Here is a 17,151-nt window from a genome sequence, read left to right on the forward strand (position 1 = left end):
TATTAGGAACAATTAAAAACTTTTAAATACCATTTATAAAAGCATCAAAAAACACAAATATAACTTACCATAGATGTTAAAGTTCTCTATATTAAAAACGACATACTGCTGACAGAAATTAAAGGTGACCTTCATAAATGGAGAAACAAACTTCTTCATGGATCAGATGACTTACTATTGTCAATTCTCTCCAAATTAAACTACAGATTTAACACTATCCCAATTAAAGTCCAAAAAACCTTTTATAGGGAAACTGATAATTTAGTTATAAAATTCATATGGAAGTACAAAGGACCTAGAATATCCAAACAACTAAGCAGAAGAAGGATTAATAGTACCTAATTTCAAAGATTATTATAAAGCTACATAAAGAAAGTCACATTGCCCTATTATAAAGATAAATGAATCAACAGATCAGAAGAGAGAATATAGATATAAACCCACATAAATATGGACAATTTTTTGACAAAGACACAAAAGCACTAAGGTACAGAAAAAATAGTCTTGAAACAAAAAACGGTCTTGAAACAAGTAGACATTCATAGGAAAACAATCTATACCTTACACATACATAAAATAAACTCAAAATGGATCACAGACCTGAATGCAAAACCTGAAACTATAAAACTAATGGGGAAAAAAAAAAAAACCACATCTTTGCAACCAAAGTTTTTTTTAAATAGGACACCAAAAGCATAAGAGAAAAAAAATGAATAAATTGGGCTTCTTTATCAAAATTTAAAATTCTGCTCTTCAAAAGGTACTATTAAGAGAGGGTTAAATCTGAGCAAAATTTCACCAAGGAGGTGAAAGATCTGTACAATGAAAACTATAAGACGCTAATGACAAAAACTGAAGAAGGCACAAATAAATGGAAAGATATTCTGAGCTCATCAATCGGAAGAATTCACAGCATCAAAATGTCCATACTACCCCCAAAGCAATCTAAAGATTCACTGCAATTCCTATCAAAATTCCAATGGCATTGCTCACAGAGGTAGAAACGATAATCCTAAAATTTGTATAGAACTACAGAAGACCCCAAATAGCCAAAGCAATCCTGAAAAAGAAGAACAAAGCTAGAGGCATTACACTTTCTGATTTCAAATTTTATTAAAAAGCTCTAACAATCAAAAAAAAAAAAAAAAAAAAAAAAGCTCTAACAATCAAAACAGTAGAGTACTGGCATAAAAACACACAGATTAAAAAAAAAAAATAGAGTGCCCAGAAATAAACCCCCACATACATGGTCAGTTAAAGTGGGACAAAGAAGCCAACAATATGTAATGGAAAAAGAACAGTCTCTTCAATAAATGGTGCTGAGAAAACTAGACAGCCACATGCAAAAGACTGAAACTGAATCCTTATACCACATACAAAAATCAACTCAAAAAGGATTAAAGGCTTAAACATATGACCTGAAACCATACAACAACTAGAGGTTAAGAAATCAGTATTGGAGATGATTTTCTGGAGATGATATCAAAAGCAAAGGCATCAGAAGCAAAGATAAACAAGTGGAACTACACCAAATCAAAACATTTCTGTACAGCAAAGGTAACCACCAACAGAATGAAAAGGCAACATATCAAGTGGGAGAAAATACTGGCAAATCACATACTTGATAAGAGGTTATATCCAAAAAACATTAAGAACTCAAACAACTCAATAGCAAAGAAATGCAAAGAACCCAAATAAAAAATGGACATTCCTTTATAAAACACACACACACACACACACACACACACAAATAGGTATTTGTTCTAGAGAAGATCTACAAATGGCTAACAGGTATTAAAAGGAGCTCAACATTACTCATCACTGAGGAACTACAAATCAAAACCACTATGAAGTATCACTTAATACCTGTTAGAATGGCTATTGTCCAAAAGAAAGACAAGAGCTAACAATTGTGGCAAGGATGTGGAGAAAAAGCTACCCTGTGTACTGTTTGTGGAAATATTAAAATTGGTGCAGCCACTCAAAAAAAAAAAAAAAAAGAAGTATGGTGGTTCCTCAAAAACTTAAAAATAGAAATACCAGGGATGCCTGGGTAGCTCAGTCGGGTAAGCAATCAAATCTTGATTTTGGCTCAGGTCATGATCTTAGTGTTGTGGGATCAAGAACTTGCTTAAGATTCTCTCTCTCTCCCTCCTCTTTAACCCTCACCCCTTGCTCACACACATAATATGTATCTAAAAAAAATAAATAATAAATTAATAAAAATAGAAATAGAAATAGAAATAGAAATAGAAATACCCTATGATCCAGCAATTCCACTTCTGGGTACCTGGAGGAAATGAAATCACTATCTTAAAGAGATACCTGCACCCCCATGTTCACTGTATGATTATTAACAATAGCCAAGACATGGAAACAACATGAGTGCCCATAGATGAATAAATGGATAAATAAGATGTTGTATGTATATATGATGGAATACTATTCAGTCATAAAAAAATAAGAAAATCCTGTCATTTGCAACAACATGGATAGACTTTGAGGGCATTATGCTAAATAAGATAAGTTAGACAAAGAAAAACAAATACTGTATGATTTTATTTATATGGAAGGAATCTAAAACAAATAAAACCTATGAAAGACTGGTGGTTGCCAGAGAGGATGGGGAAGTGGGGAATAGGTAAAAGTCATCAAAGGTACAAATTTCCAGTTATAAGATAAATAAGTTCTGAGGCTGTAATGTACACCATGATGACTACACTTACAGTACTGCATCATATATGTGAAAGTTACTAAGAGAGTAAGTCTTTAAAGTTCTCATCTCAAGAAAAAAACTAAAATTATGTCACGTGATAGATATTATCTAAACTTACTATGGTAATCATTTCTCAATATATACATGTATCAAATCATGTTGCACATCTTAATACAATGATTTATGTCAATTATATCTCAATAAAATTGAGCAAACATTTTTAAATGATGCTCTTCAAAAAGTAATATGAAGAAAGGGTTAAATTTATATCAAACTGAAGGGGCACCTGGGTGGCTCTGAGGTTGAGCGTCTGCCACTGGCTCAGGTCATGATCCCAGGATCCTGGGATCAAGTCTCACATCAGGTTCCCTGTAGGAAGCCTGTTTCTCCTTCTGCCTGTGTCTCTGCCTCTCTGTGTCTCTCATGAATAAAAAAAATCTTTTAAAAATTAAAAAATAAAAATCATACTGAAAACAATCCAAAAGTCACTGAGACACAATAAAAGCAGTCCTAAGAGGGAAATATATAGTAAAACAGGCCTACCTCAAGAAACAAGAAAAAGCTCAAATAAACAATCTAAACGTACAACTAAAGGAACTAGGGGAAAAAAAGAGAACAAATCCCCAGGTGAGTAAAAAGGAAGAAAATAATAAAGATCAGAATAAAAATGAATGACATAGAGACTTTAAAAAGTAATAGAAAAAAAATCAATGAAACCAAGAGTTGGTTCTTTGAAAAGGTAAACAAAATTGACAAACCCTTAGACCCAACAATAAAAAAAAAGGAAGGACTCAATATCAGAAATGAAAGAGAAGTAACAATTGACAGCACAGAAATACAAAGAGTTTTAACAGAATACTATAAAAAAATATATATATGGCAACTAACAGGACAACCTAGAAAAAAATCTATAAATTCCTAGAAACAAATAATCTTTCAAAACTGAACAGAAGAAATAGAAAATCTAAACAGACCCACTACAAGTAACAAAATAAAATTAGTAATCAAAAAACAAAGGTCCAGGACCAGATGGATTCACAGGTGAATTCTACCAAACATTTTTTTTCTACCAAACATTTTAAAGAGTTAATACCTATTCTCATCAAACTATCCCAAAAAATACAAGAAGAAGGAAACCTTCCAAATGCACACATAAGGCCAGCATTACCCTAATGCCCAAACAAGAAAAAGACACCAACTCCATATACAAAAAAAAAACTTAAGGCCAATATCCCTGATGAACATAGATGCCAACACCCTCAACAAATATTACCCAACCACATACAACAATACATTAAAAAGATCATTCACCATGATCAAGTGAGACTTACTCTAGGGATGTAAAAATGGTTCAATACTCACAAACCAATGTGATACACCACATCAACAAAACAAACATTAAAAATCAGAGATAAAAAAAAAAATCAGAGATCATCTTGATGGCTACAGAAAAATCATTTGACAAAATTCTAATTCCATTCATGATAAAAACTCTCAACAATGTTGTGTTAGAGGGCATATACCTCAACATAATAAGACTATATATGAGAAACCCACAACTAACATCATCATATTCAATGGTGAAAACCTGAGAGCTTTTCCTCTAGCCTCAGGAACAAGACAAATAAAGCCTCCTCTTGCTACTTTTATTCAACATAGTACTAGAAGTCCTAGCCACACAATCAGATAAAAAAAAAAAAAAAAAAAAAAGAGGCATCCACATTGGTCAGGAGAAGTTAAACTATCATTATTTGCAGATAATATGATACTACACATAGAAAATCTTAAAGACTCCACCAAAAAGCAACTGGAAATAATAAATGAATTCATTAAAGTTGAAGGATAACAAAATTAATACTCAGAAATCGGTAGCATTTCTATACACTAATAGCAAAGCAGCAGACAGATAAATTGGGAAAACAACACCATTTACTTCTGCAGAAGTAAAAAAAAAAAAAAAAAAAAAAAGAATAAAGGACCTAAGTAAGAAGTAATAAAAAAAAAGAATAAAGGACCTAAAAATAACTTAACCAAGAAAGTCAAAGATCTGTATTCTGAAACTATAAAATATTGCTGAAAGAAATTGAAGATGACACAAATGGAAAGATATTCCAGGCTTATGGATTGGAAGAATGAGTATTATTAATATGTCTACATTACCCAAAGCAAGCTACAGATTCAAAGCAATACCTAGCAAAATATCAAAAACATTTTTTAAAAAACTAGAACAAATAACAGTGAAATTTCTGTGGAACCAAAGAAGACCTGGAATAACCAAACCAATCTTGACAAAGAAAAAGCTGCAGGTATCACAAATCCACATTTCAACACATTCTACAAAGCTGTAGTAATCATAACAGTATGGTACTGGCACAAAAATGGACACATAGATCAATGAAATAGAACAGAGAGCCCAGAAATAAATCCACATTTATATAGTCATTTAATCAATGACAACAGAAGCAAGAATATATAATAGGAGACAGTCTTTGCTCAATGGTGCTGGGAAAACTGGACAGCTACATGCAAACTGACCACCTTGTAACACGAAAATAAACTCAAATTGGATTAAAACCTAAATATGAAACCTGAAACCATAAAAATCCTAGAATAGAACACAAGTAGTCATTTCTCTGACATCGGCCAAAGCAACATTTTTCTAGATATGTCTCATAAAGCAAGGGAAACAAAAACAAAAACAAGCTATTGGGACTACACCAAAAAACAAAACAAAACAAAGCTTTTGCACAGTGAAGGAAACCAAAACAAAAAGACAACCTGAGAGGGAGAAAATATTTGCGAATGATATATCCAATAAGGAGTTAATATCTAAAATATATATAAAAAAGTATACAACACCAAAAAAAAAAAAAAATCCAGTTAAATTGGGCAGAGGACTTGAATAGACTTTTATCTAAAGAAGACAAACAGATGGCTAACAGACACATGAAAAGATGATCTATAGCACTCATCATCAGGGAAATGCAAATTAAAACCACAATGAGATATTACCTTACACCTACTAGAATGGCTATGATCAAAACACAAGAAGTAACAAATGTTGGTGAGGATGTGTAGAAAAATGAACTCTTGTACACTATTTGTGGATATCTAAATTGGTACAGCCACTATGAAAATAGTATGGAAGTTCCTCAAAAAATTAAAAATAGAAATACTATATGATCCAATAATTCTACTACTGGGTATTTACCCAAAGAAAATGAAAACACTAATTCAAAGAGATATATGCACTTTTATGTTTACTGCAGCATTATTTACCATAACCAAGATATGAAAGCAACCTAAGTATTCATCAATAGATGAATGGATAAGGAATATGTGGTGTGGATATACAAAGGGACATTATGCAGCCATACAAAAGGATGAGATCATGCCATTTGAGACAACATGGATGCATCTAAAGGATATTATGCTAAATGAAATAAGTCAGATTGGGAAAGAAAAATACCATAGGATTTCATTCATAACGATCTAGGGGAAAAAAAGAAGAAGAAACAAATAAAATGCAGAGTCAGGAGTGCCTGGGTGGCTCAGTCGGTTGAGCTTCTGCCTTCAGCTCAGGTCATGATCTCAGGGTCCTGGGATCAAGCCCTGCATCTCCTGCTCAATGGAAAGTTTGCTTCCCCCTCTTCCTCTTCCCACTGCTTGTGCTCTTTCTCTCTCTCTTTCTAATGAATAAAATCTATCAAAAAAATAAAACACTTTAAAAAAAAGAAAGAAAGCAAGCAAAAGCAAACCTATAAATAAATAGAACAAACTATAGTTGCCAGAGGGGCACGGGTGGGAGGTTGGGCCTAATGGATGAAGGGGAGGGCATAACAGGCCTCCACTTATGAAATGAGTAGATCACAGGAATAAAAGGTACAGCATAAGGAATCAGTGACATTGTAATAGCAATGTATCAGGATAGATGGTAGCTACACTTGTGGTAAATGTGGTAAACACAAACATGTGGTAAACATAAACGTATTATAAACTGTGGTATCACTAAGTTGTACACCTAAAATAATATAACATGGTGTCAACTATACTCAAAAAAAAAAAAAAAAGAAGAAGGTGGTTAAATCTGGGAGAAAATGTGTACACACACACGTGTAGCCACTACACAAAAAAAACTTTTTTTTTTTTTTTTTTTTTACAAAAAACTTTCAAAACACAGTAAGAAAACCCAATAAAAAGTTGGGCAATAAATTGTGACAAACACTTCACCAAAGAAAATATGGAAAGGGCAAATAAACATATGAAAATATGCTCATAGCATTAATCACTATAAAATACAAATTAAAACCTCAATGAGATACCACTATATGTGTGTGTGTGTGTGTGTGTGTGTGTGTGTGTGTGAGAGAATGGCTAAAATTTACAGGAACGACTCTATCAAGTGTTACCAAGGATGTGGAATACCTGGAACACACTGCTGGGTGAGAATATAAAATGGTGGGTACAACCACCTTGGAAAAATTTGGCAGTTTCTCAAAAAGTTAAGCATATACCCTATCATATGACCTAGTCATTCCACTCCTAGGTATTTATCCAAAAGACTTTTATAGAGTTTTTATGTGTAACAGCCAAAAAACTAGCAACAACCTATATATATCCATTAATAGGTGAACAGATAAACCAAGTGTGGTCCACCCAGACAGTAGAATTCTACTTAGCAAAAGGAATGAATCACTGACACTAACAACAACACAGATGAATCCTGAAATAACTATACCAAGAAAATTCAAACATAAAAAAGTACACACTGTTATGATTCCACTTATATAAAATTAGTTTATAGAAATAACAAACTAATGTATAGTGACAAAGTATGTAAATGGTTTCTTGTAGATGAGTAAGCTGGAAACGGTGAGAGAAAGGAATCACAAAGAGCTATGAGGATAAGGATAATGGATATATTCAGTATCCTGACTGTGGTGGTTGGTTTAATTAATATATATACACACGTCAAATTTTATCAAATTGTACATACTCAGTATGTGCAGTTTAGTGTATATCAATTATACTTCACAAAATCCCTTTTAAAAAGTAAGTAATGAGGAGTACCTGGGTGGCTCAGTTGGATAAGCATCTGACTTCAGCTCAGGTTATGATCTCAGGATCCTAGGATTGAGGCCCTTGTAGGGCTCCTCGCTTAGTGAAGAGTCCGCTCGTCCCTCTCCCTCTGCGCCTCCTCCTATTTGTGCTCTCTCTCTCTCTCATAAATAAAATCTTTCAAAAAAAATATTGCCCTTTCCTTCCAATTCTAAAACAAAAATAGTGTATTCTCTTTCTTTTCTACCTTTGGTAAAATTACTTCTAAAACATTATAGAACTAAAAAATTTTTCCCATATTCTCTATATTTCCAAAACTGAACTCAATACTAGGCACAGATGTCAAAGTTGCAGGGATACAAATATACTACTACTAAGAATATATTTCCTAGCCACCTAATTCCACAGCCCAATTACAGACAGGAGTCCTGTCCCTGCTATTTCCCTTTACAAGGTGATGCATATGCCTCCAATCATCCCTTTCTTCATCACTGTGACCCAAAAACACCCTTGAAAAAAATACTGCCACTGTCACACCATTTAAACTTCCACACTGCCTTTTTTGCTTTCCCATCTTTCAGTTTTCCTTGGTAACTAAAAATGATGTCTATACTTCTAGTCTCATTTTCTCACATCTACAAAATGTTTATGTTTTATTTTTCAAAGATATGTTTAAACAGTATTTCTACGCACTTACCTCAAGTACTGGTCCAGCTCCAAGAATAATTTGTTCCACTCCACTGGCAAATCCCTTCTGACTGAGAGCAGTAAGGTGGTGAATAAGAAAGTTTGTGCTTTGAGTCTTCCCAGAACCACTCTCTCCTGAAATCACGATGCACTGATTCTTTTTGCGCTGAAGCATGGCATGATAAGCAACATCAGCCACAGCATAAATGTGGGGCTCCAGTTTTCCCAATTGGTGGTTATCATACATTTTGACATATTTGGGATTATAAATAGGAAGAAACTTGAATGGGTTAATCACTATTAGAATACTGCCAACGTAGGTATAAATTTTTTCATGCTTAAAGCGATTTCGTAGGTTTTCTAAAAGAGTTTTCTCATTCAAATCAGGTAAGCTACACAAATCATCAAAGTCTTTCTGCTGAGGCTGTGGGAGAAAACCCCGTTCCATCATCCTGCGACGCTCTTCTGTTACCCGTAGCCATGACTGCAAACTACCATAATGGATTGATCCATCAAGGTTTTTTTCTCTCAGAAGAAAGCGATAGTCCTCTCCACTCAGGCGATTTTCCAGAGCCATCCGGGGCCACAACATCATTCGCTGAACTGGACAGTCTGTGGGGTTGAGTATCCATTCTTCTCCACCAAATTCCTTTACTTCTGCGAGAACGTAACACTTCGTTTTGTCAAGATGAAGTCTGTTTATAAGAGAGTCAATCACCTCAGCAGCTGTGGAGTTTTTTCTGGCAGGAATTGGACAGTAGATAGTCCCTTCTGAAATTGTCCCAGGATATATACGTAATGTATGTTCATTATCCTCAAAGCGTCGTCTTCCTCCATCATTTATATTCATATTGGACCCTGTCCCATCAGCATGGATAGTATGTGTTCAAGACCGTGCAAACCATTTTCGTGGCAAAAGAACTGTAACATAAAAGGTGTGAAACATTTAGAAATCATATTACGCAATCTTCACTTTTTGATGCTCAAGAAAGGCTTAAATCATGTTGATTACATCTTTCAGAACATAAAATCCTACCTCTTAGTCTAGAAATAGTCTTGACAAGAAAAAAACAGATGTTGGTGAGGATGTGGAGAAAGGGGAGCCCTCTTGCACTGTTGGTGGGAATGCAAACTGGTGCAGCCTCTCTGGAAAAACAGTGCGGAGGTTCCTCAGGAAGTTAAAAATAGAGCTACCCTACGACCCAACAATTGCACTACGGGGTATTTACCCCAAAGATACAGATGTAGTGAAACGATGAGACATCTGTACCCCAATGTTCATAGCAGCAATGTCCACTATAGCCAAACTGTGGAAGGAGCCACGATGTCCTTCAACAGATGAATGGATAAAGATGTGGTATATATGTACAATGGAATTGTATATCCTTTCAGCCATCAGAAAGGATAAATACCTACCACTTACTTCAACGTGGATGGAACTGGAGGATATTATGCTGAATGAAATTAGTCGGAGAAAGATAATTATCATATGGTTTCACTCATGTGGAATATGAGAAACAGTAAAAGGAACTATAAGGAAAGGAAGGAAACTGAGTGAAGAAAAATTAGAGAGGAAGACAAACCATGAGAGGTTCCTAACTCTGGGAAACAAAGGGTTGCAAAAGGGAGGTTAGTAGGGTTGGAGTAACTGGGTGACAGGCACTAAGGAGAGCATATGATGAGATGAGCACTGGGTGTTATACTATATGTTGGCAAATTAATTTAAATAAAATATATTTTTTTAAAGAAACAGTCTTGAAAACATTCTCATCAAGATCACATAATATTACATTTTATCATCCAAATCTGGACACTTTCTAAAACAGCAACTTGCCAAAGATTTTTTCCATGTTTTATTACACTAATAATTTAAAATTCACAGTACAAATAAAAATTATTTTGTCCCCTATTTGAAATGTTTCTAAAGTACCTGAGATTAGAGTCAAGTTCTTTCTTTGTATTTGAAGAGCCTCACCAAAGGCTGAATTAAAATGGGCAGAATAATCACGCAAGTCTAATCACCCTGCACCCAAAAGTTCTTGTAGATAAAGCAAAAACAAGAAAGAATGCCATTAATGAAACCAAATTTTTGAAATTAAAAACAGTAATAGATGAAATTAACAACACAGGAAACAACAAATGCTGGCAAGGATGCAGAAAAGGGGGAATGAAAACTGGAGCAGCCACTCGGGAAAACAGTATGGAATTTCCTCAAAAAATTAAAAATAGAACTACTTTACAATCCAGGGCTACTAGAGATTTACCCAAAGGATACAAAAATACTACTTCAAAAGGATACTTGCACCCCAATGTTTATAGCAGCATTATCAACAACAACCAAATTATGTAAAGAACCCAAACGTCCATTAACCCAAAACGTCCATTAACTTTATCCATGAATGGATAAAGAAGAGGTGATATACACATACACAATGGAATATTACCTAGCCATAAGAAAGAAAGAAACCTTGGGGCACCTGGGTGGCTCAGTCGGTTAAGTATCCAACTCCTGACTGCTGCTCAGGTCATGATCTCAAGGTCTGAGATCAAGCCCCGAGTCTGGCTCCCCACTCAGGAGGAAGTCTGCTTGAGATTCCATGTCCCTCTGCTCCTCCCCCGACATGTGCACACTCTCTCTCTAAAATAAACATATCTCTTTTTAAAAGAATGAAATCTTGCCATTTGCAATGACATGGATGGAGCTAGAGAGTATTATGCTAAGTGAAATAAGCCAGTCACAGAAAAACAAATACCATATGATTTCACTTGTGTGGAATTTAAGAAACAAAACAAACATGGAGGCGGGAAAGAAAAGCAAACCAAGAAACAGACTCTTAACTACAGAAAACAAACTGATGATTACCAGAGGCTGGGGTAGTGGGGGGGATTGGTTACATAGGTGACAGGAATTAAAGAAGACACTTGTGATGAACACTGGGTGTTATATGAAAGTACTGAAAAACTAAAATCTACACCTGAAACTAATATTACACTGTACATTAACTGAAATTTAAATAAAAACTTGAAAAAAGTAAAAAAATAAAAAATAAACAAAAAAATTAAACTAGATGAAATTATAACTCAGAGAATAAGAGAAACCTGCTACAGAATAGATATATTGTCAAGGCCTTTTGGACTCTTGACTTTCCACCTCCCCTAAGTGGCAAGATAAGGCAGGCAACAATAAGATCCTGCCTCTGGCTTGCTGAACAAAGCTGACAGAATTATACAGCAAGGTACTATTATAAATTTTATTCAAACCTCCCTTTTCCTGTTTAACCTTATTTCATAAACTTTACCTATTTAACCTTTTTTCATTCCTTACAAGTATTCTGCATATCCTTCCAATCTTCTCAAACCCCACATATATAACACCTCTAGAATGATTTCAACTTTTGTATCTCACTTTTGTATCTCACTGAGAAAATAGTGCCTTTTCCTATGAAAATATTCCTATTTTCATCTCTTCTCTGCTTTTCCATTCCAGTCTACACAGAAAATATATTCCACATCCTTTCCAGGGCTTAAAAAAAAAAAAAACATTTCTTATCATCTCCATCAGTAACTTGCCCCATCAAAAAACCATCCTCATGTGTTATCACTCTTTTCCTTTTTATTTTATTTTATCCTTTACCATATAAAGATGCCATGTTATTTTTTTTAAAATATCTTCAGTTACTTCTCTCTCATACTACTGCATATTTGTCTAAGTCCTCAAGTGAAGAAACTGCTTTTTACCTTTTTCCTGAATGATCTTCAAACACAGAGAATATTATGGAACATATAAAAAGCAGTCATACACATGAAAAAATACAAAACAAAACCACAATGAGATACCACGTCATACTAGTCAGAATGGCTAAAATGAACAATTCAGGAAACAAGAGATGTTGGCGAGCATGCAGAGAGTGGAGCTTTCCTACACTGTTGGTGGGAATGCAGCCACTCTGGAAAACAGTATGGAGGTTCCTCAAAAAGTTAAAAATAGAGACACCTGGGTGGCTCAGTGGTTGAGTGCCTGCCTTCAGCTCAGGGCATGATCCTGGGGTCTGGGGATCGAGTCTACATCGGGCTCCCTGCAAGGAGCCTGTTTCTCCCTCTGCCTATGTCTCTGCCTTTCTCTGTGTGTCTCTCATGAATGAATGAAGAATGAATGAATGAATGAATGAATGAATGAATAAAATATTTTTTTTTTAAGTTTAAAATAGAGCTACCCTACCACCTAGCACTACTACGTACTACTAGGCATTTATCCAAAGGATGCAAACATGGTGACTTGAAGGGGCACATGCACACCAATGTTTATAAGAGCAATGTCCACAATAGCCAAAATATGACAAAAGTCCAGATGTTCATCAAAAGATGAATGGAGGGGATCCCTGGGTGGCACAGCAGTTTAGCACCTGCCTTTGGCCCAGGGCACAATCCTGGAGACCCGGGATGGAGTCCCACGTCGGGCTCCCAATGCATGGAGCCTGCTTCTCCCTCTGCCTGTGTCTCTGCCTCTCTCTCTGTGTGTGACTATCAAAAAAAAAAAAAAAAAAAAGATGAATGGAGGGGATCCATGGGTGGCTCAGAGGTTTAGCTCCTGCCTTTGGCCCAGGGCATGATCCTGGAATCCCAGGATCAAGTCCCACATTGGGCTCCTTGCATGGAGCCTGTTTCTCCCTCTGCCTGTGTCTCTGCCTCTGTGTGTCTCTCATGAATAAACAAATAAAATCTTTTTAAAAAAAAATGAATGGATAAAGATGTGGTATATATATACAATGGAATATTATACATCAAAAAGAATGAAATCTTGGGGCATAGATCAGTTCTTGGTGCTTAGTCAGTTAAGTGTCTGCCTTCAGGGACACCTGGGGTGGCCTAGTCAGTTAAGTATCTGACTCTTGATCTCAGCTCAGGTCATGATCTCAGGGTCCTAGGATAGAGCCCTGAGTCAGGCTCCCTGCTCAGCAGGGAGTGTACTTGTCTCCCTCTCCTTCACCCTCTCCCTCTGCCCCTCCCCACTGCTTGTGCTCTCTCAAATAAATAAAATCTTAAAAAAAAAAAAAAAAAAACAGGGGCACTTGGGTGGTTCGGTGGTTGAGTGTCTGCCTTTGGCTCAGGTCATGATTCCGGGGTCCTGGGATAGAGCCCCGCATTGGCCTCCCCATAGGGAGCCTGCCTCTCCCTTTACCTATTGTCTCTGCCTCTCTCATGAATAAATAAATAAAATCTTTAAAACAAAAAAAAAAGTGTCTGCCTTCAGCTCAGGTCATGATCCCAAAGTCCTGGGATCGGGGCCAAGTGGCGCTCCCTGCTCAGTAGGGAGTCTACTTGTCCCTCTCCCCCTGACCCTCCTCCCACTAGTGCTCACTCACTCTCTCTCAAATAAATAAATCTTTAAAAAAAATGAAATATTGTCATTTGCAATGACATGGATGGAACTAGAGGGTATTATGAGAAGTGAAATAAGTCAGAGAAAGAAATACCATATGATTTCACTCATACGTAGAATTTAAGAAACAAAACATGAACAAAGAAGGGGAGGAAAAATAAAAATAAGATGAAAATTGAGAGAGAGGGACGCCTGGTTGGCTCAGTGGTTGAGCGTCTGCCTTTGGCTCAGGGTGTGATCCTGGAGTCCCCTGATGGAGTCCCGCATCGGGCTCTCTACATGGAGCCTGCCTCTCATTGTGTCTCTCGTGAATAAATAAATAAAATCTTAAAAAAAAAAAAAAAAGAGAGAGAGAGAATTGAGAGAGGCAAACCATAAGAGACATTAAACTCTAGGAAACAAACAGAGTTATTGAAGGGAGGTGGGGGGGAAGGGATAATCAAGTGATGGGGATTTAGGAAGGCTCTTGATTAATAAGCACTTGGGTGTTCCATGCAACTGATGAATCACTAAATTCTACCTCTTAAACTAATTTTTTAAAAAAAGCAATCATATCTACCACCCAATGCAAGAAGTCGAAAACTGCTGTAATGACTCCAGATTGGTTTATAAACAAAATATTAGAAATATAGTTAAAGCTCCTTCTTTTGGTCCACTATCCTGAGCTCGGTATTATTCCCATACATGTTTCTATATTTTTATTACATATGTGAGTCTCCATAAATAATAGACAGTACTATTTCATTTTTTTAAGTTTTAAAAAACTGATGCATGTAAAAGTTCATTAACTGCCAAATAATATGCCATTGTATGTAGGTTCATTAACTGTAATAAATGTACCACAGGGTGGGGGGATTAATAATGGGGGAGGCTATGCATGTGTGGGGGCAGGCAGGGGGTCTGAATCTTCTGTTCAAATTTGCTATGAACCTAATCTAAAACTGCTCTAAAAAATAGACTATTTTTTTAAATCCCACTATACGATTAGACCACAATTTATCAATATACTGTTCTTCTAGTGAACACTTAGAATATTTACAATAGTACACTATTACAACAATCCTACAGTTTTCATATGCCTTTTCTGGGCTTTATACCTAGGAGTGGAATTGCTGGGTTTTAAGTATCTTCAACTTTACTAGGTATTAAGAAAATATTCTCCAAAGTAGTTGTCCCAACTATTTCACAGCTAATGCAGAAAGCACTCATGTTTCTCTGCCTCCATACCAATAAGAGTATCACCAGACTTCAGTTTCTGCCAGTGTAAGTGCAAAAAGGTATCCCATTACTTTAATTTGCATTTCCCTGATTACCAGAGTGAGAAGCGCAACATTTATCCTATCATTTACCATTTGGACTATGTTGCTTATTCATTTCCATTTTCTGAGTTACCTTATCTTTATTGGTTTGAAAGAGTTTTTCATATACCCTGGATATTAATCGTCAGTTAAATGTGTGACAAATATCTCCTACCAATCAGTGCCTTACCTTTCTATTTTGTTTATAATAAATACCTTTGTTGCAGAGAAGTTTTCGTTTTTAACAGTCATATTTATCAAGCCTTTACAGGTTATGATTTCTTCTTTAATAAATTACAGTAACAATAATTGCAGTTAATTCTTATTATATGTTTATAAATTACAGTAACAATAATTGCAGTTAATTCTTATTATATGTTTATTTGTACCAATAATTTTTCTAATTATTTCACATTTTATTTCTCTCTGAGGGCTTTCTGTTGTTTTGAGAGGGTACATGCTCATGCACACATGTGAGAGAGAGAGAGAGCTCAAGTGGAGGGAGGCAGAGGGAGAGGAAGAGAAAGTGAATGCATCCCAAGCAGGCTCCACACTCAGTGCAGAGCCCAACTTGGGGCTTAATCCCATGACCCTGAGATCATGACCTGAGCTGAAACCAAGAGTTGGACACCCACTGACTGAGCACCCAGGCATCCCTCTGAGGGTTTTTTTTTACCATCATCCTCCTCATTTTATAAATTAGAAAACACAGAAAGATTACATAACTTACCTAAAGTCATAACCAGAATGATAAAGCTGAGATATGGAGCAGGCAGTCTGGCTCTAATGCCTACATAGCATTATCTCCTGCTACTTTTAAAAAATCCCTCTTCATCCTGAGGACATAAAGTTATCATCCCCAAAGTTTTCTTCAAAGTTCGGGGCACCCGGGTAGCTCAGTCAGATTAGGGTCTGCCTTCAGCTCAGGTCATGATCTCAGGGTCCTGGGATTGAGCCCCACATTGAGCCCTGCATGAAGCCCCACATTGGGCTCCCTGGGAGCCTGCTTCTCCCTCTCCCTCTGCAGCTCCCCTGCTTGTACTCTCTCCTGTCAAATAAGTAAAATCTTTAAAAAAATATTTAAAAATTAAAAATAAAATAAAAGGCCTAAGTTATTCTTTTCTCATCTATGTCTTTAATCCATATAGAATTTTCATAGTACTCTTGTTTTCATGCCAATTCAGATTAGCAATCTAATCAGTACCACAATAAAAGAGTCCAATCTTTCCCCTCTGATTTATAATGCCACCTTTGTCATGTAGCAAATTCCATATAAAAATCAATGTGCTCTGGGTTCTGTATTCTCTTCCACTAATCTATCTGTCCATCCCTGAACCTATCTTAATTATTATAGCTTTATAATAAGTTTTGATATCTGGAAGGCTTATCACTTTAATTTGTTCTTTAATGTACTTTGACTTTTACAATAAGAATTCTAAGATAAACACATCCACTACCATGAAAAAATCTTCTGACATTTTGATTGACACTACACTGATTTCATAAATACTAGAAAACAGACATCCTACTGATTTTCCATTTATCAACATTATGCCATTCACTTAGGAAGTTTCTGTTATTTCATGTCCACCTGATCTTTTTTCTGCCTTAAATGCCATAATTGTTTTAATTTAAGGGATATTACTCATCTCCTTGAAAATACTAAATATAAAATTTGATATTTTTCAGGATTCAATTTCCCCAGTTACCTCATAAGTATTTTTCTTACAGCTGGTCTGTTCAAATCAGCAGATCTGTCCTACACTAACACTGATGGTATGCACTGAGATGGCAGGTTCCTTGTTGAAAAGCTGTTTGTGTTCCCCTGAAACTCCAGGTTTAAGAAGACTTCTTATAAACTGTGGATTCTGGCAGCAGTCAATAGCAAAGCTGCTACTTACTGCTAAGCATGATAGGCCCTGCATTACTCCAGTAGATGCACTGCATAACTATAGTCTGATTTCTAAAGGTATACAATAGGGCAAGCCCTAGAACTAAACTCAGAAATATCT

General features: G+C 35.9%; 1 protein-coding gene across 12 annotated transcripts in view; it reads right to left on the reverse strand.

Moving 5' to 3' along the window:
• Positions 1–17,151, reverse strand: part of MYO9A (myosin IXA) — a 263,388-nt gene that overhangs the window by 211,010 nt on the left and 35,227 nt on the right. For 11 of the 12 annotated variants that reach the window (XM_072809461.1, XM_072809467.1, XM_072809468.1 and 8 more), the window contains exon 2: positions 8,472–9,382. In XM_072809461.1, the coding sequence (XP_072665562.1) occupies positions 8,472–9,311 (840 nt within the window). In that variant the 5' untranslated portion in view covers positions 9,312–9,382. Of the gene's footprint in view, positions 1–8,471; positions 9,383–9,497; positions 9,520–17,151 lie in introns of those variants that run through there. The other variant, XM_072809460.1, reaches the window with a different exon arrangement.

Source organism: Canis lupus, chromosome 32, assembly GCF_048164855.1.
Source record: "Canis lupus baileyi chromosome 32, mCanLup2.hap1, whole genome shotgun sequence".
NCBI lineage: Eukaryota > Metazoa > Chordata > Mammalia > Carnivora > Canidae > Canis > Canis lupus.